At 32.9% G+C, this 25,950-nt stretch overlaps 1 protein-coding gene across 3 annotated transcripts; it reads left to right on the top strand.

Annotated features, from left to right (window-relative positions):
* The first annotated feature begins 9,831 nt into the window (after nt 1–9,831).
* Nucleotides 9,832–25,418, top strand: LOC143069769 (extracellular tyrosine-protein kinase PKDCC-like). 3 transcript variants are annotated; one of them, XM_076244538.1, is made up of 7 exons: nt 9,832–10,005; nt 11,769–12,775; nt 20,036–20,152; nt 22,532–22,740; nt 23,107–23,357; nt 23,779–23,958; nt 24,299–25,418. In XM_076244538.1, exons 2-7 carry the CDS (start codon nt 12,257–12,259, stop codon nt 24,382–24,384), a joined length of 1,362 nt encoding a protein of 453 aa, XP_076100653.1. In that variant the 5' UTR covers nt 9,832–10,005; nt 11,769–12,256; the 3' UTR covers nt 24,385–25,418. The 3 variants fall into 3 exon arrangements, with proteins under 3 accessions (XP_076100653.1, XP_076100654.1, XP_076100655.1); XM_076244539.1 differs by having other exon boundaries at nt 9,832–10,009; nt 11,773–12,775; XM_076244540.1 differs by lacking the exon at nt 20,036–20,152.
* Nucleotides 25,419–25,950: the final 532 nt, after the last annotated feature.

The raw sequence follows: 25,950 nt of genomic DNA, 5'->3' as shown, positions 1-25,950 counted from the left end.
GTTTTAATTTATAAGTAAATTATGGATAATTTAGATGTAAAAAAGTACACAAAAATGAACGATGGTAATTAACATGCAGTGGTTAAAACATTTATGAATAAGAAGATTGCAAAAAGGTCAAAGGAAACCATGTCAATCAAAGGCTCTGAGGAAAAGGGTCTGTGGCATGAATGTGGGGTATATGTCAATGAGACAGCAACAGACCACCATAAAAATGTGTCTAGAACTACAGCAATTGACAGTGTTCACACATAATGTAATTGTTTGTGAAAAAAGGAGGGATTTCATTTAGTGTGCTGGAATAAAATTGAGAATGGAAATGGGGAATGTGTCAAAGAGACAACAACCCGACCAAATAAAAAACAACAGCAGATGTAATAGCTGAAACAGCTAATTTCCAAATTGTACACAAGAAACTAAAATTAAAATAATGCAAGACTAACAAAGGCCAGAGGCTCATGACTTGGGACAGGCGCAAAAATGCGGGAATGACTGTATGATGCATACAGTGTGTGTGTGTTGTGGTATTTGTGCTTGTCACTCTGGCTTTCTTCCTAAGTAGCTTGCTGTAAAAAAGGAAGAAGATTGTGTAAATCTTCCCTGCCAGTCATAGCCTCTCATGCAGTTAGACCAATGTGGCTAGACATTGAATCCTTCTTGAGTTGGCAAATGTAGATTATGTATTTAAATCCCAAACAGATTTACAGTGTCATGGAGGAGACTCTGATACTCGGCCCAAGATGTTTGACATGCAGGCCAACTGGTGTTGACATGCCCTGATGCCTGCAAACTTAGCCCCCATCTATGAAATCTAATAGCATAACATTCAGATAAAAGTGCAAAACAACCAATAAGAAAGTTCCTGACATAGAACAGGTACATGAACGTGTGACTGTGTTTGAATAAATTTGTATCTCGCTTGCATAGGTATTACAATTTGGCAGCAGTGACAACGTCTATAGCGTAAACTATTTGTATAAATCTTTATGTTTCAGAGGGAAGAAGACCTGGATGCTTTATTCTTTGTTTGCAGATACCTTGTCCTTTGTCCTTGACTTCATTTTCATGGTTGAGTAACTGCTTGAAAATACATAATCAAGTCTGTACCTAGCATCAACGATTTATTTAAAGTCGGTTATACATATAACAATACAACATAAGCTTTTGTCCAACATGTCACAAATACTTCAAGCAATAAGGTCAACTATAATGGTTGTAAGGTGTACATGTTAGACTGGAAAATTTTATCTGACCTTGACCTCAAAATCATGGTTCATTGCACAAGGTTTTGGTTGTTTTGTGTATTTCTCATACTATAAGGAATACGTCAATTATTTTTTGTGTAATGATTGTAAGGTTTACTTGTCCGTCTTGAAGGTCTCATCTGGCCTTGACGTTTAGTCTATTTCCAGGGGCGGATGCAGGAATTTTCGAAAGGGGGGGGGGGGGTGCAGGGGGGTGCAAAACATATGTCCCGATACAAATGCATTGATCGGCAAAAATAAAGGGGGGGTGCGCACCCCCGGAACCCCCCCTCCCCCTGGATCCGCCACTGATTTCTCAGATTTTAAAAGCAATAGGTATATTTCAATTTTTGAACAGAAGGATTGTGAGGTGTAAATGTCTGTCCGACAGTGTTTATATGACATTGACTTCATTTTCATGATTCATTGGTCAATGATAAGTTTTTATAACTTTGTCTGTGTATAAGATATCGTCAGCAATATGTCATCTTTAATTGTTATATGGAATAATTGAAGGATGCATGTGCATGACTGTCTGTCGGGTTAATATGACCTTGACCTCATTTTTATTGGTCGATGTTAAGATTTTGTGTTTTGGTCTGTTTCTCAAGTGCTAAAGTTTAGCGATAGTACCACTATGTTTGGTGTATAAAAAGATTGTAAGATGTACATGCCAGTCTGGCATTATTCATCTGACCGTGACCTTATTTTTTATTGATAATGTTAAGTTTATGTGATACATGTAAAACCTTGAAATTGCAAAATTCAGAATGAATGTAATGATAAGTAAATAGGCCGGACATTTAAGCGGGAGCAATCCTCCACATTTTAATCACGATCAGTTTACCTGCAGACAAAATGTACATACACGGTAGGGCTTTTCCATTTAAACAGACGTGGGATGGGGTTACACAATAAATAAACTTTTCCTTTTGCTTATAGTATCTTCGAAAAAAACTAAACCATGAAGCATAACATTGAGGTCAAGGTCAAATTATACTTGACAGACAGACATACACACCTTACAACCCTTCTCAGACTAACATCTGCCCGCAGTTCAGTGGCCATGTACAACTTACAATCATTTAATTACACAAAATATAGTAGACCTATTGCTTATAGTTTCTGATATATGGACTAGCCCACGAAAGCTTAACCTTGTTCCCAGATCCATGAAATGAGGTCGAGGTCAAATGAAAACTGTCTGACGGGCATGAGGACATTGATAGGTAAAAACAAACTACATATAGTTATTATAATACTCCTATTGTGAAAGAAATTAACATTACAAAAAAATATTATTTTTTTCAAGTAGTCACTGAACCTTGAAAATTAGGTCAAAGACCATAGACATATGATAGACAGGAACTTCGTAACATAAGGCATCTTTGTACAAAGTATGAAGCATCCAAGTCATCCACATTCTAAAATATAAAGCTATCCCTATGGGACGTTATAGTCGAGCTTTCTGCGACAAAAGTCACAGGCTCGACAAAAACTATAATCAAACAAATAATACCAGGGGCGTAGCTGCCGTTAGGCACTTTAGGCACGTGCCTACACATAATTTTTTCACAAATATTTTTTTTTTTGTTAAAAAAAATAATAAGCAACGTTATATGTACATGAATTCCAGTGAAGTTGTCACACCTCTAATTATCGAATGTCATGTGTACACTAGTCTCTTGTCCTTAGTGAATGGAATATTGGATAGAATTGAATGTTTTTTATGTGTGTACCTTATATAGAAACTATAAACTAGAACTTTGGTTCAGATCATTTCAATTCTATCAACAAAAACTTGAATGAACCTCAACTTAGACACATGAATTTTTAATAAGTTGTTACTAGTTTTCAACTAGCTTTCCACTTTGTCTTCATCCGACTTGCCAATATTGGTCGTCCGTTTGGCTGTGCAGGATGTATAAATACGTAGTCACGTCTGGTCAGAATGGGGAAATTTAATATTATGGCTAGTTGTAGAGAGAATGCCACTCTTTGAGGAGTTCGTAGTTGGTCTACTGAAAGGCAAAGTTTCTGCTCCTATCCAAATATCCCTCATTTTCCAATGCATGGTATTTTCAAATTTCAAGACCTTCGTCCTGTACAACACCTATTACCATGATTACAGGACTAAGCTCCCTGTTGTGTTTATTGTAAATAATCAATTTTTATTTTTTTTTTTGTTTGTTCTAAACTTGCATAAATATTTTACACTAGATGTTTAACAAGAGTGCACACACTGAAATGTCTCGCCTTCTTTACTAATCATTGATATTATGTTGATAGTCCTAAGTATAAAGCTTTATTACAACTGTCACATAAACGCAACATTAACCAAGATAGCTTAACAAAGACCAATGAACCATGAAAATGAGGTCAAGGTCAGATGAACCATGCCAGGCAGACATGTACAGCTAACAAAGCTTCCATACAACAAATATAGTTGACCTACTACTTAGTTTAAGAAAAATAGACCAAAACACAAAAACTTAACACTGTGCAATGAACCTTGCAATTGAGGTCATGGTCAAATAAAACCTGCGGGACTGACATATAAATCATAATATATTCCCATACACCAAATATAGTTGACCTTTGGCATATAATATTAGATAAAAAGACCAAAACTTAAAAACTTAACTTTCATCACTGAACCATGAAAATGAGGTCAAGGTCACATGACATCTGCCCGCTAGACATGTACACCTTACAATCATTCCATACAACAAATATAGTAAACCTATTGCATAAAGTATGAGAAAAACAGACCAAAACACAAAAACTTAACTATAACCACTGAACCATGAAAATGAGGTCAAGGTCAGATGACACCTGCCAGTTGGACATGTACACCTTCCAGTCCTTCCATACACCAAATATACTAGCCCTATTGCTTATAGTATCTGAGATATGGACTTGACCACCAAAACTTAACCTTGTTCACTGATCCATGAAATGAGGTCGAGGTCAAGTGAAAACTATCTGACGGGCATGAGGACCTTGCAAGGTACGCACATACCAAATATATTTATCCTATTACTTATAATAAGAGAGAATTCAACATTACAAAAATTCTGAACTTTTTTTTCAAGTGGTCACTGAACCATGAAAATGAGGTCAAGGACATTGGACATGTGACTGACGGAAACTTCGTAACATGAGGCATCTATATACAAAGTATGAAGCATCCAGGTCTGTCACCTTCTTAAATATAAACCTTTTAAGAAGTTAGCTAACGCCGCCGCCGTAGCCGCCGCCGCCGCCGTAGCCGCCGCCACCGCCGGATCACTATCCCTATGTCGAGCTTTCTGCAACAAAAGTTGCAGGCTCGACAAAAATCAATCTATCAAATAGCTTCCAGTAGTTTTGAGTACTCTCAGATCTCAGTACGTGTAATGACCACAATTATTCAAATTCCTAAGCAGGAATTTTACAGTAGAGCGGGATATAAAGAAATACGAATTTCTTGAATTTTGTTACGTTAGAACGTTTGCATTGGCATCGACTATGTGTGTATATGTTTGTGTGGCTAGGGTGAAGGTTTAAGAATCAAAAGATTGATGGTTGATGTCTTTCTATCCAAAATGATAGTGTTATTTAATAGTAATATCAGTGTTAAAGTGCACGTGCCTATCTTTTTAATGAAGGATCGTCAATATGTACTATCAATTAAGTTAAACGTATATATCGATCATAACGGAATAGATTTGAAAATACCAAACAGGGTGTACTGCTTAATTAAAGGGATACGCTGATCTATGCTGGGCAGTACATATTGTAAATAATTTTTTTTAATATTTGATTTTCCAATTGTACTGCTTTATTTAATTCACCATTCAGATGTTATGGTAAATTATTCTTATTTCATCAATTTTTTCATCATGTATATTATAATTATCATGATTAAATAATCAGAAAATTTAATATTTTTGTGCATAAAATTTTGCAGCCAAAACGCTGAAATCCGTTTTTCGAAAGGGGCTTGGCCCCCTGAACCCCCTACCAGGGCTCTGCCCTGGACCTGCTGGAGGCTTTCAACGGCCCCAGACCCCTGCCGATTTGTGCCTACAGTTGAAAGAATACCTAGCTACGCCCCTGAATACTGTGTCAAAAGAATATTACAGTTACTAAAAGTAATCTGAACGTATTTATGAATTCTGCCAGTAATATTAGTGGCAAGCAAGTTAGAAACTCAATTTTAAAGAAGAAAGGTAAGGGAAATAGCTAGGTCTGAAATAGTTTTGAGAACTCGTAGGTCGGTACTTTGAGATTTTGTCCATTTGTTGTTGTTTTTGGTGCCAATCTGATAAGTCAATCCTTTTCCAACTGACTTTAACTATGTGTATGTATGTATTGATGCTACACTACCATCCTGCATTTAGAGTACAATCAATCCACTCATATCCGCAATGACATTTGTAAAAGTCTGACTCAACCAACTTTGATGCTTTCGTTGACATTTTAAACAGACGAACAAGGAGAAACTAGCTTGTATGTATAAACGTAATAGAATCTGAGATAATCATTTGAAACATAATTTAGCGATCTAAATTTGATGTCGTCAATATTGTCGATATCGATGTTTAAAAAAGAGATGAACCAGGACCAGAGACATATATATGTTACAGGGAATTTGTGAAATCTGGAATTTTGTAAAATCACTCAAATTTCAGGGAATTTGTAAAATCACTGAACTGATTAGTGATTTTACAGAATCCCTGATTTTGACTAGTGATTTTGCAAAATCCCTAAAATAATTAAGATCTCATTTTTATTAAGAATTTCTGTGAAAAAAAAGACTACCACAGTTACACTCAATAAGTTTGAGGTTAATCTAGCCTTTATTTTAATATTAAGTGAGCAGTTTTCATGCACTACACAACTGATATACTGTAGAACAATGGCTCAGGCACAGATGTCTTTAATTTGAGAGCAAACATACACAAAAAAGTTACTTCAAATAATTGAGGGAAAAACTTAAAGTGCAACATATGGAACCGGGGAAAATATGATAAAAATTTGGAACATGTTGTCAATGAGACACAGAAAGAAAACAAAACAAGCTCTTATCACTACCGTTGTTTGAAAGAAAGTTACTGTTTATTATAATTTTCTGTAATTACTGTATAATTAAAGTAAAATCCCAAAAATACTGAACTCCAAGGAAAATTCAAAAAGGAAAGTCCCCAATCAAATGGCAAAATCAAAAGTTCAAACACATCAAACGAATGGATAACAACTGTCATATTCCTGACTTGGTACAGGCATTTTCTAATGTAGAAGATGGATTGAACCTGGTTTTATAGCTAGCTAAACCTCTCACTTGTATGACAGTCGCATCAAATTCCATTATATTGTCACCGATGCGTGAACAAAACAAAGAGACACAATCGGTAAAAATGTCAAAAATAGGGGTACATAAGTCAACATTGTGTTATCATCTTAATCACTATAAAAACAACAAATGTAACGATCAAGAAGCACAAAAAGGCATACATCAAATTTATACGATAAAACAAATTATATCAAATTTTTAAAATCAAATTTAAAAACGGAACACTACATGTTTGTTGATTGCTGTTATTAGAGAAGAAAAACACATATGTAAGGTACTAGTACTATAGAAATTGAGTGGGTTAGAGTATGTGATCCAGTGGCAAATATTTGAAGAAAAAAATCGTTAAAAGCGGTATTCATCGGATGAAGATGTTTTAAAAATAATATGTATGTGTTGAAGACATGTACAGCATAGTTCGGAAAATTCACATATCAATAGGTCATGATGGCCGGGACAAAATGGTGCTAAAAGTACGCAAATAGAAAAGTGTGCAAACTTTACAAGGAATTTTGAGAGGAATGCCATCCCCAAAAAACGTAGAACTTCTACAGTAAAGGTATTGTCGTTAAGTCTATATTAAGAGTTCAATTTTCCGAGTACTGGTTGATTTGGTATAGACATCCATCGAAAAGCAGGGCAATTAATTATGCAACAGTAGATGTCACCCAAACTTGCCATGCAAAAAAAGGAAATTCACAGTGGTCTAAATATCCGTTTCCATGCCTTTTAATCATTATTATTATACACTATTTCTAGCTCATAGTATGCATAGTGTTAAATAAACAAATATATTTCAAAATAATTAGTGAGCATTTTCATATTAAGAAAAACCAGTTTCTAATACTAGCAAGTTATACTTAATTGTAATCAGGGATTTTACAAAATCCCTAGCTCTATTTACAGTGATTTTGTAAAATCCCTAATAATTTAATTCATGGATTTTACAAAACCTCTGAAACTGTTTGTGATTTTACAAAATCACTACAAATTCCCTGTAACATATACACATGTGTATATAAGAATAAGAATAAGAATATTTTATTATTCCAATCAAGGGCCCTTGATGGGCAGCATAACATGTCCACATAGAACAATACATCATGATTTGTAACAGATAAACATTATATATGTCTCTGCCAGGACACACTAAATTGTCTTTTATACCTGGGAACTGTATACTATAGTTTCTAACATATATATGTTGCTGATTATACATAACTGTTGCAAATAGTCATTTATAGTAACAAAATCTTTCGATATCATCATGATGTCGTCAATTTAGACATTTGAAGGGCATACGATACAGTTTTGGTCCTACGGTTAATGTTTGAAGAACAAGTGCATACCTGTACAAGTTTTTTTGATACCGGTTGTCGATATCGATGATGACAGTAAGACTTAACATAAATTAGTAAAGAAATAAAAACAAGACATATCTTGCTGATCAAATTGAGACCGACCATAAAGATTGAAATAGGGTGAGATGATGACTGATTTGCAATCGATTAATTGTTTTGTTCAATGTATTAAAACAAGTAGTTTCCTCTCCAAATTCTGTATCATGATAGAATACTTTAATTTAACAAAACAAAACGATTTGGTTGCACAACGTTTTATAGTTTAAAAACGAAGAATTTCACTTTATTGTATCTTGGCAACTGACTATATAAAAGTTATCAGGTTTTTTTTCCAATTAAGTACAAAACAAGATATTCCACAAAACTTGCTTAACATTAACACTTTTAAAAAGTTGAAACAAAGGCATATCGAACAAGTATTTCTGTTCTTGACAGCGGTGAATCACGCATTTGTGTAATTTTTCTGGTACGCTGTTAGCCACGAAAGTATTCTTGTTCTTGACAGCGATCATGCCTTTGCATGTGCATGCATTTGTTTAATGCTTCTGTTAACGATGTTCATATGTATCATTGTATAGAAAGCAACATGCATTTTTCTGTATATTTCCGGTTCGTTGTTAAAGTTATAGATATATTTTGCAAATCTACAAAATTGAAAATAAGAAACACAACATGTACAAGTCCTTTAAATTATAGTCTTTCAAGATAAATCAAAAATGGTGAAATATAAAGCGTTTTTTTTAAAGGAAAATATGCACCAGTACACCATGTCTATTTAGAACATAAGGTTTTCGTAGATAAACACTTTAAAAAAAAATAACTGCGTAGATAAACACTTTAAAAAATAACTGCGTAAATAAACACTTTTAAAAAATAACTAAATGAAAATTATGGCCAATAAGTAGTCATCAAACAAGGCCTTATGAGATATGATAACCCATGCCAAAAGGTCTTACCCCCATCCCCCACCCGGGACATTATCTGTAAGATGGTCCGAGACCACAATTATTTCGTAGTGCATTTCTTTTAGAACATAAATGAAAATTTAAAAAATCCCACCTGCGCTTTCTCAATTAAATTTTTACAGTGTGTTTACTACTTTTGGAACAAATTATATATCAAAATTATAGAAAACTTCATCGGTTATGACTCAAAATATGGACAATTTTATGTTTAGGGCGTCTTGAAATCTTTTGACAGCTTCCGAAGTGCTAATTTTTAACTACTTTCCTTTAAAATTCTGGACCCAAATTTTTTTACAGTGTAATTTCACCCCCCCCCCTCCCCAACCCCCCTACTTGCAACTTGAGGCATAAAACATGGAGAAATAAATTTGGAAGGGGTATAAAAAAACATTGGCAAGTAACCCACTGTCAACACTAGGGACTATATTCAACAATAGTGGTCCCAGACCAGATGTCGCGTTTTAAAAAAAAATTTTTTTTTTTTTTTTGGTTGTTTGGTTTTCTTTTTGTCGAGGGGGGTTCTTTGGTTGACCGATATCTAAATTAATTTGTTTAACTTTAATAATGCGGGAATATATTTTTCAACTGGTGCGAAACATATCTTCTCAATATCAGCTTTGTATCGCTAACGAGAGGTGAGACCGCAGGAAATTGCAACGACAAATGTACTTACATTGATTTCTGGTGCATCAACATGTAACTTGTCAACGAAGGTTCGTGTCAGAAATATTGTAAATTTCACCTGTCAGTAAATGAAAAAAATGAATCACGTTTAAAGATTAAGATATATATTAAATTACTCTCAGGTGATGATAATTAAAACCGCTCCGACACATGATGAATCTGATAAGGATTTTAATAAAACAACTACTCAACAAATGTCAAAATTAAATGTTTTAAAAGTTATTAGACCGTGAATGTCAAAAAACAAGCAAAAAACTTTAAAATGTAATTGAGATAAGAAATAAGATAAAACTTTCAGTTTGTAATGAGATGGACGTTATCAAGGAGCTAATCATGCATGTGACCTTTCAGTTTTATAAATGGATTACAAGTATTTGTTATTGCAGCAAAATATATATTGGAAACCAACCAAGGTAAGTCTGTGTAATGAAAGTTTATCTGCATTGAGAATTTTTGCCATTTTAATCATTTAATTTACAAGTACATTCTAGACTTCGCTTTGTTTATATTGTCAACTGTGGTTTTTTTTACTGTTACCATGGTATACGTTTACGTTCAACCGTATAGCGGGTACATATTATTCATCTTTTTTTTTACTTCAACGATCGATATTGAACTGGTGTTATTCAAATTTCCCGGGTCTCGAGCCGACTTTCTACTTGGCTGTCGTGCTGTATAAATATTTCTTGAAATAAAATGCATTTTTAATTTATAAAATGTTATCTTATGGGGGAGGAGGGGTTTCTAAGTTGTTTTATTGTGTATTGCTGGGGATATACCAGCTATCTCAATCTAGTCATCTTTAGCTATTTATTGATGAGTATAAAACTGTCTTTCATCGAGGATCTGAGACAAATTTGAGTTAAATATCGAGGATATTTTTGGTTTCAAATTTCTTAATCAAATGCTAACCATACAATAATGAATAAAATAGTTATCAAAGGTACCAGGATTATAATTTAGTACGCCAGACGCGCGTTTCGTCTTCATAAGACTCATCAGTGACGCTCATATCAAAATAAAAGAATGAAATAAAGCCGTCATACATGTTGTTTATAAAGGAGAGGCATGGTGGTACCACTTTGTTCTGCGTTTTGAATTCGAAAATATTATAAATCTATTATCACACATTAACAACATCAATCAATGTTCACAAGACATAAATCTGACGAGTATCAATATATCATGTCTTTCGTCCCTCTTTCATAGTTTTTGGTTGAAGTTCAGGTTTTCTGTTATATCGTTGTTTTCCTCTTATCGTTAATGTGGTTCCTTCGGGTATGGTTTGTGACACGAATTGTTTTCGCTTAATCGATTATGATTATTTAACAGTGATATACTACTATTGCCTTTATTTATTATCATTTCGGCGCAAATACAAAATTTCAATCCTGGTATTTATGATGAGTTTAACTATATTCATACGCTGAATATAGTGACCTAGCTATCACTAACAGTACCTGAGAAACAAAATAAACTACAAATGATCATATTGACCACTAAACATATATCTTTGAATTGTGTATTACAAATACTTCAAGTTTTCATACTACATGAATCTCATGCCAAACTGCAAAATCTACTAAAATGGTCTCATTTCGGGATTGACAGTCGTTAAAGTTTAGATATGATCCAAGATAAGATTGATCAAAATAAATAGTTAAATGTGGGTAAAATATGGCTTTCTGTAAAGCGTACACACGCTTCTAACTAAGTTTTACGCACAGGCGCTTTAGAAATGCCCCCCTTTCTTCCATTAAGTATTTTAACCGTTTATTTCAATAAATATTCTTCAATATTTCATTGTATTTAATGTGTTCTTACTCCTATCCATATAATATATTACACCAAAAGTTATTTTTCTTTTGATGCCCCTTTTTTTATTAAACGAATAATTTATAACAAAAAATAAAGGAAGAATTGGGGCAGGCGTTTATTATTTACGTCCCTTTTTTCAACTTATAACGATCATGTAATTTATAAATGCTACATCCTTTCAATTTTTAAATACCTGTGCTCGGACTATTTTGATCGATAATGCATGCAATATCTGCCACTGGACGTTTAGCAAACCTAAATGAATCAATTATTTATGGTCGATTTTTATCAAGGAGATGGGCGTATCATGCTCTTGGTGCAACTGTTTTACATTGAACTATTTATTTTCATTCTCCAGGTAGATTTAAAGTACAGATGCAGGATATTCTAAACCGTATAATTACACACCATCAATCAATGCGGAATAAAATCGTCTGTTAACCGCTAATTAGCTTTACTGTGCAGTTAAATGATTAGCTTGTGATTGTCAATGCAATTATTGGTGACAGGTATGAAACAGTGAGAGGTTTGGAATTATCAATTCTATACATCTATTGACAGAAGCGAAAAAGGCACAGCGGGTGACTACCACGGAACTTAAAACCAGCACAAATTACAAGCAATCTTCTATGTTGGATATTGACATTTTTTAATGTGGATGTGTGAGTCAGAAAAAAAGAGAAAGTCTGTCATAGTTATAACAAAGTAGACTGTGTCACAACGAACATAACATCATCATGGTTCCTTGCAAGGTTTGACGATTTACGGGACGTCGTAAATATGGTATGCGCGTACTAGATAGGATCTGGCGAGCCGGGATTGTCAAGATACTATTTTAGCGAGAAAATGAATAAATATAGAATGGAAACGCGAGTTTTTCTTCTCGCTATAGTCGTGATATTTATAAATGTTCTGATTTTACACAAAACATTTAGTGGATTAGAACGAGAGAATATGATTGATCCTGGCGGAACAAATCATGGTCATAGTGTTAATTCTCATTCCATGGATAAGTATAGTATATTTGAAAGTAGACTTCGAAAACTAACAGAAGTCTCTATTGATAGGAGTGTTCATTTGGAACATATCTATACTTTATCAAGAGATAGAGCTTCTTTAGGATGCCAAGATATAGTCCGAATGACAAACTATCGTTTTTTAGCATCAGGGTGGACAAAAGCTGTATATAGCGCAAATTACAATAACAAGACATATGCAGTGAAGACGGTGTTTCCCCAGGGTAGAGATATATCATCTTGCTTAGAAGAAGGATATTTGTATGATAAATGTTTTTATAAAGCCGCTAAGAAACTGATCAAAGAGATCAGCCTGCTACAGACCCTAACTCATCCAAATATCATCCAGGTAAGTCTACGAATAAAAAGATATACAAGTTATATGTGAATGAGACAAACAAGCCAATGGCACAACACATCAAAATAGTATGGCGAGGATGTAACCAACTGATATGTTTTATAAAAATGAAAAAAAATGTGGTATGTTTGCCTATGAGATTCTCTCCACAAATTGAAGTAGAAAGATAGCACTACACGGTCTTCAACAATGAGTAAAACCCATAATGTATAACACGCTATTAAAACAAATTCAAAAGAGAAAACAACCTGATTTATTTAACTTGAGCAAGACACGAAAAACATATATGATAGACATCAACAAACAACAACTACTAAATTACAGGCTCGTTTTTTTTTTATATTTTTTTTTTTTATTTGTTGCTATATTTATTGTCATAACATAAAATGTCTATAAATATTTCATTTTCTAAAAACGCCTAACAATATTTGTATTAAGGCGCCACCAGTTTGCCTAGTATATTATTCATTTGTAACTCGAGCATAATATATATCGGCCTAGCCAAGATCAGATGTGCATTTTGTGTTTCACATGAAGTCAAAAATGAGTATCACCTCAGGACAAAACTCTTTTGGTATTTTGGTTCAAAAATGGTTTAAATTATGAAAAATTGCCATCGTTAGGCTAACACTGGAAGCATTTATATAATACATGCAGTTTTTGTTAGAAATATTTTATATTTTTATGAAATAAATGGTGTTTAAAAACTGTATAATTCTCTTTAATGGTTGCCTTCAAGACATGGTCACCAGTGTCAGATTTTTGGTCAATGACAAAGACAACAAAATATGTTTAGAATTATTGAATATCAAACATTTTAATTGAAAAAAAAAATGACAAGAACATGTTTAACTCACAGATATTTCAAGCAACAGTAGCTTTCTTTGATTATTTATCTTATCTGATAAAACTGTATCTAAACTTATCTATTAATAACAAAACTTCCAAAAAAAACCTTTCTTTTGGTGTATTGAACCTTAAAATAACTTGATGCATATTCTTACAATAAACAATCAAACATAGCAATACAATTTATATATTTTGTCTACGGACAAGACATTGTATTTATATTTAATGGAATGCATTTTTAAAACCTAATTCTGATATAGCTGAAAGTGTTCTCTTGAAAAAAAAACATACATTTTATCAGGTTTATCTATCAAACTTAGCTTGACTGGGAGGAAAATGGAAACAAATACATTTTGATAATGTCTACGGACAAGACATTTTATTGATATTCAATTAATGCTTTCAAAGATGATTGTTAAAGTTAAGATTAAAAGTTACCATATAAATTTTAAATTGTGTTTTTTAAATTTTGAAAAATATAAAAATGTACCCATAATTCTTTACACATCTCAAAAATTTATTGATTGAGCCAAAATGAAGACACATTTTTTTAACTGAAATCCATATATCTGACTGTTTACAACAATCAAACTTTTATTATAACTCAATTTTGACATAGTTGAATGTGTTCTCTTGAAAAAATAACATAAATGTTACCTATCAAATTAGGCTGAACTTGAGGAAATTGGCTAAAATATATTGTGGTAATGTCTACGGACAAGACAATTTTAGTTAAAAAAAAAAATCTGTTAGAATCAATTGTGACTATTTTAATGTTGAAAATACTGAGTCTTAATTTGAATAGATAACTTTCTTCACCTAAAAATAAGATTTAAGTTCCATAGCAGACAAATAATTGAATTTAATACTTGTTATGTACAAGTGTCTTGTCCGTAGACACTTCCTCATCTGCTGTTAATACGGAAATACAAAAGATAAAGTAAGAGAGAGAGAAATACTTTTCCTTAATTTTTTTTTTTTGATTTAGTTAACCTTTTAAGGTATGCAGCAACTGGAATAAACAATATTGAAGTAAAATAAGGTATGCTTTTTATGACTGATGATCTGCCACTTTTTAAAATCCACTCCTGTAAAGTAATTTTACAAAAATTGAGAACACTTAAATTACCATTTATTTATTAAAAGTAAGATATGTTTAAGTTTAAACAACACATAGGTATAATTTAGACCCATACAGCCTATAGCAATATTGATAAAAAGACATGTCTACGGACAAGACATGTGTCTACGGACAAGACATTCTGACATATTTTTGAAATTTTTCCTCTATTAATAGATGGTAGAAAAAAATGTTAGTAGTGTTTTCATATCTACAAAAGAACAGGAACTTAGCAATGCAACATTAATGTTATTATACTTCCAGTTTACTAGGGAATGCATGTCTACGGACAAGACAATTTTTCACTTTATTTGTATATCCAACTTTGATGGCATATATCTGCAGCTAGGGTACTGCAATTTTGATAAACGAGGTAGTTTTTGATAAAGTATATACTAAAAGAGAAAACAAAACACATAACAGCATAAATTTGATTCATTTTTCTCTTATATTACTACACTGAGCAAGCTAAAAACAAAAGTACAAAATTACATAACAAACGCATAGTATTCAACTTTTGATCATAACTTTGTAACCACTGGAGATTTTTTGTTGCAACAACCAGTAAAAGAAAGATGAATAAATTGTCTATAACAGTGAACCAATAATGTAGTTCAAATTAATTTCACTTATTAACTATCAATTGTTGAAAACAGCGAAATTTTAAATGAAACAACATAACGTGAAATTTTGCCCATTTTCAGCGTGTATTTTAGTGTTTTATTTAAAAACGGTAACACCTATACATGATATTTGATATTCATTGTGAAGCCCTACATTGTCTCCTTCAGTTCAAACATGTATTACTTATGTAAACATTATCTTCTTGTCTTTACAAGCCAGGGGCGTAGCTAGGTATTCTTTCAACTGTAGGCACAAATCGGCAGGGGTCTGGGGCCGTTGAAAGCCTCCAGCAGGTCCAGGGCAGAGCCCTGGTAGGGGGTTCAGGGGGCCAAGCCCCTTTCGAAAAACGGATTTCAGCGTTTTGGCTGCAAAATTTTATGCACAAAAATATTAAATTTTCTGATTATTTAATCATGATAATTATAATATACATGATGAAAAAATTGATGAAATAAGAATAATTTACCATAACATCTGAATGGTGAATTAAATAAAGCAGTACAATTGGAAAATCAAATATTAAAAAAAATTATTTACAATATGTACTGCCCAGCATAGATCAGCGTATCCCTTTAATTAAGCAGTACACCCTGTTTGGTATTTTCAAATCTATTCCGTTATGATCGATATATACGTTTAACTTAATTGATAGTACATATTGACGATCCTTCATTAAAAAGATAGGCACGTGCACTTTAACACTGATATTACTATTAAATAACACTATCATTTTGGATAGAAAGACATCAACCATCAATCTTTTGATTCTTAAACCTTCACCCTAGCCACACAAACATATACACACATAGTCGATGCCAATGCAAACGTTCTAACGTAACAAAATTCAAGAAATTCGTATTTCTTTATATCCCGCTCTACTGTAAAATTCCTGCTTAGGAATTTGAATAATTGTGGTCATTACACGTACTGAGATCTGAGAGTACTCAAAACTACTGGAAGCTATTTGATAGATTGATTTTTGTCGAGCCTGCAACTTTTGTTGCAGAAAGCTCGACATAGGGATAGTGATCCGGCGGTGGCGGCGGCTACGGCGGCGGCGGCGGCTACGGCGGCGGCGTTAGCTAACTTCTTAAAAGGTTTATATTTAAGAAGGTGACAGACCTGGATGCTTCATACTTTGTATATAGATGCCTCATGTTACGAAGTTTCCGTCAGTCACATGTCCAATGTCCTTGACCTCATTTTCATGGTTCAGTGACCACTTGAAAAAAAAGTTCAGAATTTTTGTAATGTTGAATTCTCTCTTATTATAAGTAATAGGATAAATATATTTGGTATGTGCGTACCTTGCAAGGTCCTCATGCCCGTCAGATAGTTTTCACTTGACCTCGACCTCATTTCATGGATCAGTGAACAAGGTTAAGTTTTGGTGGTCAAGTCCATATCTCAGATACTATAAGCAATAGGGCTAGTATATTTGGTGTATGGAAGGACTGGAAGGTGTACATGTCCAACTGGCAGGTGTCATCTGACCTTGACCTCATTTTCATGGTTCAGTGGTTATAGTTAAGTTTTTGTGTTTTGGTCTGTTTTTCTCATACTTTATGCAATAGGTTTACTATATTTGTTGTATGGAATGATTGTAAGGTGTACATGTCTAGCGGGCAGATGTCATGTGACCTTGACCTCATTTTCATGGTTCAGTGATGAAAGTTAAGTTTTTAAGTTTTGGTCTTTTTATCTAATATTATATGCCAAAGGTCAACTATATTTGGTGTATGGGAATATATTATGATTTATATGTCAGTCCCGCAGGTTTTATTTGACCATGACCTCAATTGCAAGGTTCATTGCACAGTGTTAAGTTTTTGTGTTTTGGTCTATTTTTCTTAAACTAAGTAGTAGGTCAACTATATTTGTTGTATGGAAGCTTTGTTAGCTGTACATGTCTGCCTGGCATGGTTCATCTGACCTTGACCTCATTTTCATGGTTCATTGGTCTTTGTTAAGCTATCTTGGTTAATGTTGCGTTTATGTGACAGTTGTAATAAAGCTTTATACTTAGGACTATCAACATAATATCAATGATTAGTAAAGAAGGCGAGACATTTCAGTGTGTGCACTCTTGTTAAACATCTAGTGTAAAATATTTATGCAAGTTTAGAACAAACAAAAAAAAAAATAAAAATTGATTATTTACAATAAACACAACAGGGAGCTTAGTCCTGTAATCATGGTAATAGGTGTTGTACAGGACGAAGGTCTTGAAATTTGAAAATACCATGCATTGGAAAATGAGGGATATTTGGATAGGAGCAGAAACTTTGCCTTTCAGTAGACCAACTACGAACTCCTCAAAGAGTGGCATTCTCTCTACAACTAGCCATAATATTAAATTTCCCCATTCTGACCAGACGTGACTACGTATTTATACATCCTGCACAGCCAAACGGACGACCAATATTGGCAAGTCGGATGAAGACAAAGTGGAAAGCTAGTTGAAAACTAGTAACAACTTATTAAAAATTCATGTGTCTAAGTTGAGGTTCATTCAAGTTTTTGTTGATAGAATTGAAATGATCTGAACCAAAGTTCTAGTTTATAGTTTCTATATAAGGTACACACATAAAAAACATTCAATTCTATCCAATATTCCATTCACTAAGGACAAGAGACTAGTGTACACATGACATTCGATAATTAGAGGTGTGACAACTTCACTGGAATTCATGTACATATAACGTTGCTTATTATTTTTTTTAACAAAAAAAAAAATATTTGTGAAAAAATTATGTGTAGGCACGTGCCTAAAGTGCCTAACGGCAGCTACGCCCCTGCAAGCCTATAACATAGACCCACTATGAAATGCACATCTGATCTTGGCTAGGCCGTATATATATATGTACATCCAGCAATATTTATAGCGGTAATCAGTCAATGCTATTTAATTATTACCACTCAATCTAAGGTTATATGGAATACGTTATAGGTTTTTTCTTCTTTTCTTTATACGGTGCTTTTCTTCTTTTCTAAATAGGGTGTTTTTCTTCTTTTCTGTGTTTTCTCATCACTATAAGCATGTAAATAATTGCTAGTACCCAGTTGAACGAACATAAACACATGAAAATACGGTTCTTTCTGATATACCTAGGATTTTTTTTTTTTAATTATTTCCAACACATATGCCATCCTTCAAATGACTATTTTTTAAGAAATAGAGAGAATAGGGAAATTAAAAGCAGAATCGAAGAAAAACAGAGAATCTGGGGCCGTGTCAATGAAAGTATCCTAGGATATGTCCTAAGATGATCTAAGATGTCTTATGACATTTAGGATGGTCTTAGGAGGTGTCTGAGACATGTCTTAGGATGTAAAACAAAGGTATCTTAGGACAGTCCTAACTACGGTGGTCTTAGGACCATCCTTACTACACATTTACTCAATTGAAAAAAATATGCATAGAATTCCATTACGTATATTTTATTGTATTTCACTTTATGTGTAAAGGGAGGGAGGATTACTCTTTTATGGAAAACAATTTACGAAAACTAGTAGATATTATACATGATAAAATGATATAAATGAATTTAATACGACAACAAAACTAAATAGTCACACAACTTTATTAAATTCGATATCCGTGCTGCAATTTAATGTTAGTATGTATACCAGTTTTGTCTTTGGGTCCACTCGATTTCATTACATGCTTTGAAGGAGTATTAATTAAAACTTTAAATTAACATTGCACTGTTTAGATAGGTGCGAAAAATGTCACTCGTGTTGATAGATAAACTCATCATAGATACCAGGATTAAATTTTGTATATACGATAGATTTGTTTAAGCAAAAAGGACAGCACCACTTATTTTATATATGAGCGTAACAATATGACATCGTCAAACATACTTTTTGGAGAGTTACTATTGATGTCTATTTCATATAGAAAAACAATTTTAGTTAGTTAAGCACTTCACCAAATGACTCCGCAATATCTTAATGTATTTAGATATGTGCATCAAGTTAGTTCTAGCACACACACAACGTTCTGGGAATATGTTTATAATTCAAAAAAAAAAAAAAAAACTCAAACCGAATACTTTAACGCTTTTTGTTGGCAGGTATCTGGGAGTATTTTAAAGATCAAATTGGAAATAATGTAACACAATTGAATTTTCAACAAATATTGAAAAATATTTTGTTTAATTAGTTTATTTTTTATAATATTATAATAGTTTAATATTTTATTAGTATTTTATTCATTGACTTTATGCTATATTTGTTGTTTTTATTTCATTTTAGGACATCGTATCTTTTAGGACTATCCTAAGACACCTATTTATATAACCTAACTTTAGGACCAAATTTAGGACATATCTTATATTAGGAGACTTTCGTTAATCTGACTTAGGAGTAAGACGTGTCCTAAAACCATCCTAAGGTATGTCCTAGTCCTAGGACAGCTTTGTTGACACGGCCCCTGCTAAAAAGGATAAAAAACAGATAAACATGTCAATAAAATATTACACAGAAAACTATACTGATCAACACGATACCTGCAAAAATCAGAGGTACACTCACGTGATCCGGAAGGTTATAAAGTATAGTTGCTGCAGCATAAAAATAAATTCGCCAAGGTAGTTTTTCTGTGGCTTTACCCAAATGATGCAACTGATGAGTTACAAATGTTCATTTTGTAGGTGTTTGGTTTTTGTATTACAAGTGACAATCTGTACGATGTCTCCATGGTAACAGAATTAGGGGATCCCGTAGAACTGATCAGACTTTTACAAATGTCATGGGAGGACAGACTCAAGGCATGTACATTAAATCATAGGTACTTGTGGACAAAAGAGGCTCTCTATATAATATACCAGTGACACCTATGGATAGTAAACTTGGAAATGATAGTACATATATAGCAAATACAAGTAATTTGTAGTATATTTTTTTTCTTTTAAAACAGAAACAAGAATGTGTCCCAAGTACACTATCATTTTCTATGTTCAGTGGACCGTGAAATTGGAATAAAACTCTAATTTGGCATTAAAATTAGAAAGATCATATCACAGGGTAACATGTGTACTAAGTTTCAAGTTGTTCGGATTTAAACTTCATCAAAAACTACCTCGTCCGAAACTTTAACCTGAAGCGGGACAGACGGACGGTACAACGAACGAACGGATGCACAGACCAGAGAACATAAAGCCCCTCTAATATCGTAGGTGGGGCATAAAAAAGCGCGAAAATAATTGAAATTAATAGAAAACGAAAAACTAACGGATTTTGGAAAAAAGGGGGAGGGCAAAAAAAATGTCCTGTCCCCTAGTCCCTATGTATTAAATTTCTCTCTCTATCGGGATATCATAAAAGCTAGGTTGATTTTTCTTCTTCTCTCTGGCTTCCTCTACCCATGAAACTGACCACCACGAAATAGACAATATAGTACTCGAAAGTTGCATGCGTCGTAAAAGAGCTATTGTAAGTTTTTCCACCTTTATGTATTTATATACATATTCGATAGGATTGTTTCCTTTACCTTTTATTACCATGACAGACACAGAAATGTCAGGTAAGAATTGTTATCAGTAAACAAGGAGTATGGCATGCATGCAGTTGCATTAGAATACATCGATCTTTCCTGACATGATATATATAGAAAGTCTCACAAGATTACGTTTTGTCTAGCACATGTAGCATGTGCATATTATCACAGTTTTAAACTCCCGTGTCAAAAATATAATTGATGCGTACCACGTGGAAACGTTAATCCGAAACAACTATTACGTAAGAGCTGTCTTTAAAGAATTTAAATGTCTTTATAATGACTGTTTGTTTTTATTATTAATGAGTTTTTGTATAGAAGTCTGTTGTATTAATCTTGTAATTTCACCAGGAGAAACACTTTTGCTCATAATATTAGGAATTTTTTGTACCTTTAACTTCAAGTTATTAATCATGTATTTTTTGTTGTACCGAATGGGACTAAAGTTGTCTTTGTTCGTTCATAAAGAGATTAAAAATTTATCAAGCTAAATCGACCTTGGGCAGTCTGACGGATATTAATCTTGAACTATACTTACGACGATTTGGCTTTTATATTTATTGCGATATTTTGGTTTTGACACTCTTGGTCGATATTTTGGTTTTGACACTCTTGGTCGATATTTTGGTTTTGACACTCTTGGTCGCTTCCAAACAGTTGGTCTTACAAATGTAAGAGCACCCAATAAAGTTTATAACAGAAACACGGGCCGTGTGCATCGACATCGGAATACAGTAAAAAAAAAAAAGAATGAAATTTGCAAACATCTATGATCTTAATAGGGGGAGGGTAATCCGGGAGTTGGATTTTCCTCCTTTTTTTTTTACAATCAATGCTTTTGAATGAGGAAATATGGTTGGAACCTTCTTTATCCAGGGCTGGACCCCCCTTTAAAAAAAGCCGGCTTGATTCGCCCCTTTTATTACAATTTTATTCAACGTGCCTATTGATATTTATCTTGAAAACTATAAAGTTATATATAGATAGAAACTAAAACAAAAAATTACCAGCAAGACATACACGACCTTCAAAGGAATCAAATGGCCGAATTGTTTGTCGATTCTTTATTGGATTCCCCCCTTTTTGTCTACCAATTCGTTGCACTTTTACTTATTATCTTGATATTATCATAGTTGAATAGAATCATAGGCGATAAGCAAGACAATGTCTTCTTAACAGCCAACATGGCCGAAATCGACTGTTGACGTTTATAGAAGTTAGCTTATTTCTCGTTAATGACGATTGTTTTTTGCGTTATTACTTATAATTTAATTATTTCAAAACTATAATAAATAGAGAGAGCAACTTTAAGAAAGCAAAGATGATCCACGAATCATATTGCCGAAGTCATTTGCCCGTTGTTTTCTCGCTTAAAGCCAATTTCACTAAAATATGCGTGAATTTAAAAAAACATTATATACAGATAAAAAATTAAAAACAGCAATCAGATCAGCAAGACAAGTTCAGACAAGTAGCCCGAATTGTCAGTCAACTCCTCGTACCAGCGATTTTAAGTTGTGTCTCTTTACCTTGGCGATAAATATCGATGGCGTTTTTTTAACGCGTTGTAGATGTAATTTATCTCTGTTTTATCTTTTAACACATGCATTTGTATATTGTGTTTAAACAGTTCTTTTTGTCTTTTTCTCAGGTTGCGTACGACATTACAAAGTTGTTATATTTCATGTCACACAATGAGTTTGGAACAATTTCTATCAATGATTTCCGGAGGCAACAGTTTGTCAGGGTAAATGGTGAAATAAAGTTATCAGATGTTGATGATATAGGTTTCGGCGATCCAATTTGCCAAACAGATGACGATTGTGCTGTTTCTTTTCCAAATGCCAATTTCTCTTTGAGGTAAACTATTTCTTCTTTTATCCGGGTTGCAACAAAAAAAAACCATTATAAATCAGTCAAAGTGAAGTAATAATGCTAAAATATGAAATATTCAGCCATTACATATGTTCGATTATGAAATTTCTGTTACGAATCCACACAGTTCTAAGCTCTAGTTCAATAAAAAAAAACATTAATATACATCTTAAGACAGATACGTACATCTTAAGACAGACACGATTCTTTGTATTTTTGCCAATTATTCGCTATTTTTAAAATATGTAAAATATCTACCCATATACCCTCATTTATTACTTCACACTCTATTTATCTATGTAGTATTTTGAATGAAATATAATAGAAAAAAAATGCTTATATTTATTTTAGAATATCTTGTCAGAATTTAAAGTGTGTTGGACATAACGAGAAAAAGAACATTTTTAATGCTGGCAGACATTTTACTACATTCCTTCTGCCACATGGTGTTCCGATAGGTCTACAGCCATTAGTTGACAGAGTTGTACATGGTTACTCTAATGTTACTATGAACACCAAACAACTCTTGCATTTGATGGACAAAATTGTGCTAATGTACGGGAGTGGTAGTTACTTGAACCGGACTGGTACACACATAAAAGGTAAATTGACAAAATGAAAGCATGGTTGAAGTTCCTATGCATAGGTACAAGACGACATGTTTTTAATATATTTTTTTATTTATCAATGAGGTCTACAATTTGCTTTGTCAGAAAAACAATTATTGTACTATCATTAAGATTTATAGATTTTATTTCCGGATCTTTGCACAATTTTAGAACTTGTAAAGAAATAGGAAACGATGGTATATCACTTTTTGCTAGATGGTTAGTTATCTTTATTTCCTGTAATGTTTTCAAAACCGTTTGTTTTGTCTATGGGTATTGTTTTTGGTCACCTTACTATGTAACCGTAAAACCTTTGTTTATTTTATTTTTTTTAATACAAGAACCAACGAGATTTATTATCATTTATACATTACATAATGCAAAAAAATAATATTTCATTGCTTATCATTTTCAGTTCTTTACAACAAAATACTTTACCAAGATCTTCCTGGAATATATGATTACCCGTGTCGGTTATCATTGACTGGATCCGGATGTACTGTATCGGTCTTTGACCTACAGGAAGCGGAAGCGCTTTGCAATGCAGATGAACAATGTCTAGCTTTTGTTTTTTCTAACAAACAATCCTGGACAGGTAAGTTTCTGTTTATTTGAAGGCAGATAAAACCAGTTTCTTTTCTGAACTTGAAATCTTTATTCTTAACTACTGTGTTATAGTAGACTAGTCTCAGGGTAAATGTCATATATGTGAAATCATGTTTTGTTAGCTGAACTGTTTACGCACTTAAATTATTGACATATTTTGAATACAATTAATTGATATTAAATTTTCTTAATGTAGTTCCCATTTATGTGACCATGTTTATATCGACAATATATCGGCCGAAAAACTGTACTGATTTAAAATTTGCATGGTGTGCTTATCTCCATTTATCAGAATAATTCAGTTTGAATTTATCATTTCTGTTTTTCAGGGCGGACATTAATACACATGAAGTCGGGTATTGGCAATATGAACCCGAATAGAAATACAAATTTATATGTAAAACCAACGAGTTGAATATTGATGTAATATTAAAGATGGCAATTCAAATACAGGGTATAAGAAAGATAACTAGATTTAGTTTTATCTGATATTAACAAAATTTCTGATGTTTGAATACAGCACAAAAGTACTGATTTTATGAGAAAAAAAAATCCATGTAAATATCTTATTGAATTTAGATTCATTTGAAATCGAAGTGAAACATAACTGATGTTTATATTTGTGAAATTAGCTTTTGTGCATAACTGAAATTCACAAATTAATATTTATTAAGTAGATGTACACAGTCATGTGGATATATTTGATTGGGCGAGTATTCATATTGACTTGACATGCAGATAATTGTTTGAACGAATTAATGTATTGACCGGACATGTAGATAAATGTTAGGACGACTATTTAATGATTGGACGGATCTATAAATGAATTGACGAATGTATATACTGATTGACATATACAGTATAATTGGATGAATATATAAACGAATTGAAAGATATTTGAACGATTGACAGATAAATAAACGATAGACGGATATATGTATGATTAACGGATACGTTCATGATTGACGGATATATACATGGATAGACGGATATATAAATGATTGACAGATACATGTATATGCATGGCTAGACCGTTATATAAATGACTGACGGATATATGCATGGATAGACGAATATATAAATGATTGACGGATATATGCATGAATAGACGGATATGAAATTGATTTGAATGGTTTTTGAATGATTGGACGAGTATATTAAAAATAATTGAATGGATATATTTTTGATAAGATGGATATATGAATGGGAATTTGACGGATATATGACTTGACAAATAGATGCATGATTTAACGGATATATGATTAATTTGACGGATACATGATTAATTGGACGATTTATAAATAATCGGATAGTATAAACCTCGATATGGGCGATATATTCATATACATATATTTGTTAAATGCTAGATATTATATATCATTCATCGGATGGATATTTTTTGTTTGCAAGGACTCATGATTGAGTAAATGATATTTGGTTATTTGTAAGAAATCCCATGAGTCCTTGCAAACAAAAAATATCCATCCGATGAATGATATATAATATCTAGCATTTAACAAATATATGTATATGAATATATCGCCCATATCCACACCACATCTTCCTATATCTAAGGATGCAGCTTGACTGAAGAATAAAAAAAATGAAAACACCACTTTAAACGTACAAAGGGCTTTTATTGATTTACCTTCATTAGGAACGCTCAAAACAGAACAATTGAAAGTCAAGGATGTACAAGAACCGATACATTGGAAGAGCAGCTGCAAAATAAAAAATACAGATAAAAAATATCAGTGTCAAAATCTATCTAAAGGCAACTTTGGTTGAAGGGAGAGGAAACATAAATTTCTTAAACATTTCTACTCGTGCACAACAAAAGATTTATACGGACAATTTCTTTGCTTCAAGTTCAGACTTTTAATCGATCAACAGTTTATCGACTGGCAAATGTATGTTATATGGACAATTGCAATGTCAACGTCCTCGCTTAAACTGTTTAAGAACGACTTGTTCATTATAT

Source organism: Mytilus galloprovincialis, chromosome 3, assembly GCF_965363235.1.
Source record: "Mytilus galloprovincialis chromosome 3, xbMytGall1.hap1.1, whole genome shotgun sequence".
NCBI lineage: Eukaryota > Metazoa > Mollusca > Bivalvia > Mytilida > Mytilidae > Mytilus > Mytilus galloprovincialis.
The sequence above is the reverse complement of the archived record's forward strand: the minus strand, read 5'-3'. Positions and strand labels throughout refer to the sequence as shown.

Coding starts and splice junctions, on each gene's coding strand:
- LOC143069769 (XM_076244538.1), top strand. CDS start 12,257: ATGAATAAATATAGAATGGAAACGCGAGTTTTTCTTCTCGCTATAGTC. Junction 12,776..20,035: donor CTCATCCAAATATCATCCAG/GTAAGTCTACGA, acceptor TTCATTTTGTAG/GTGTTTGGTTTTTGTATTAC. Junction 23,358..23,778: donor GACTGGTACACACATAAAAG/GTAAATTGACAA, acceptor TATCATTTTCAG/TTCTTTACAACAAAATACTT.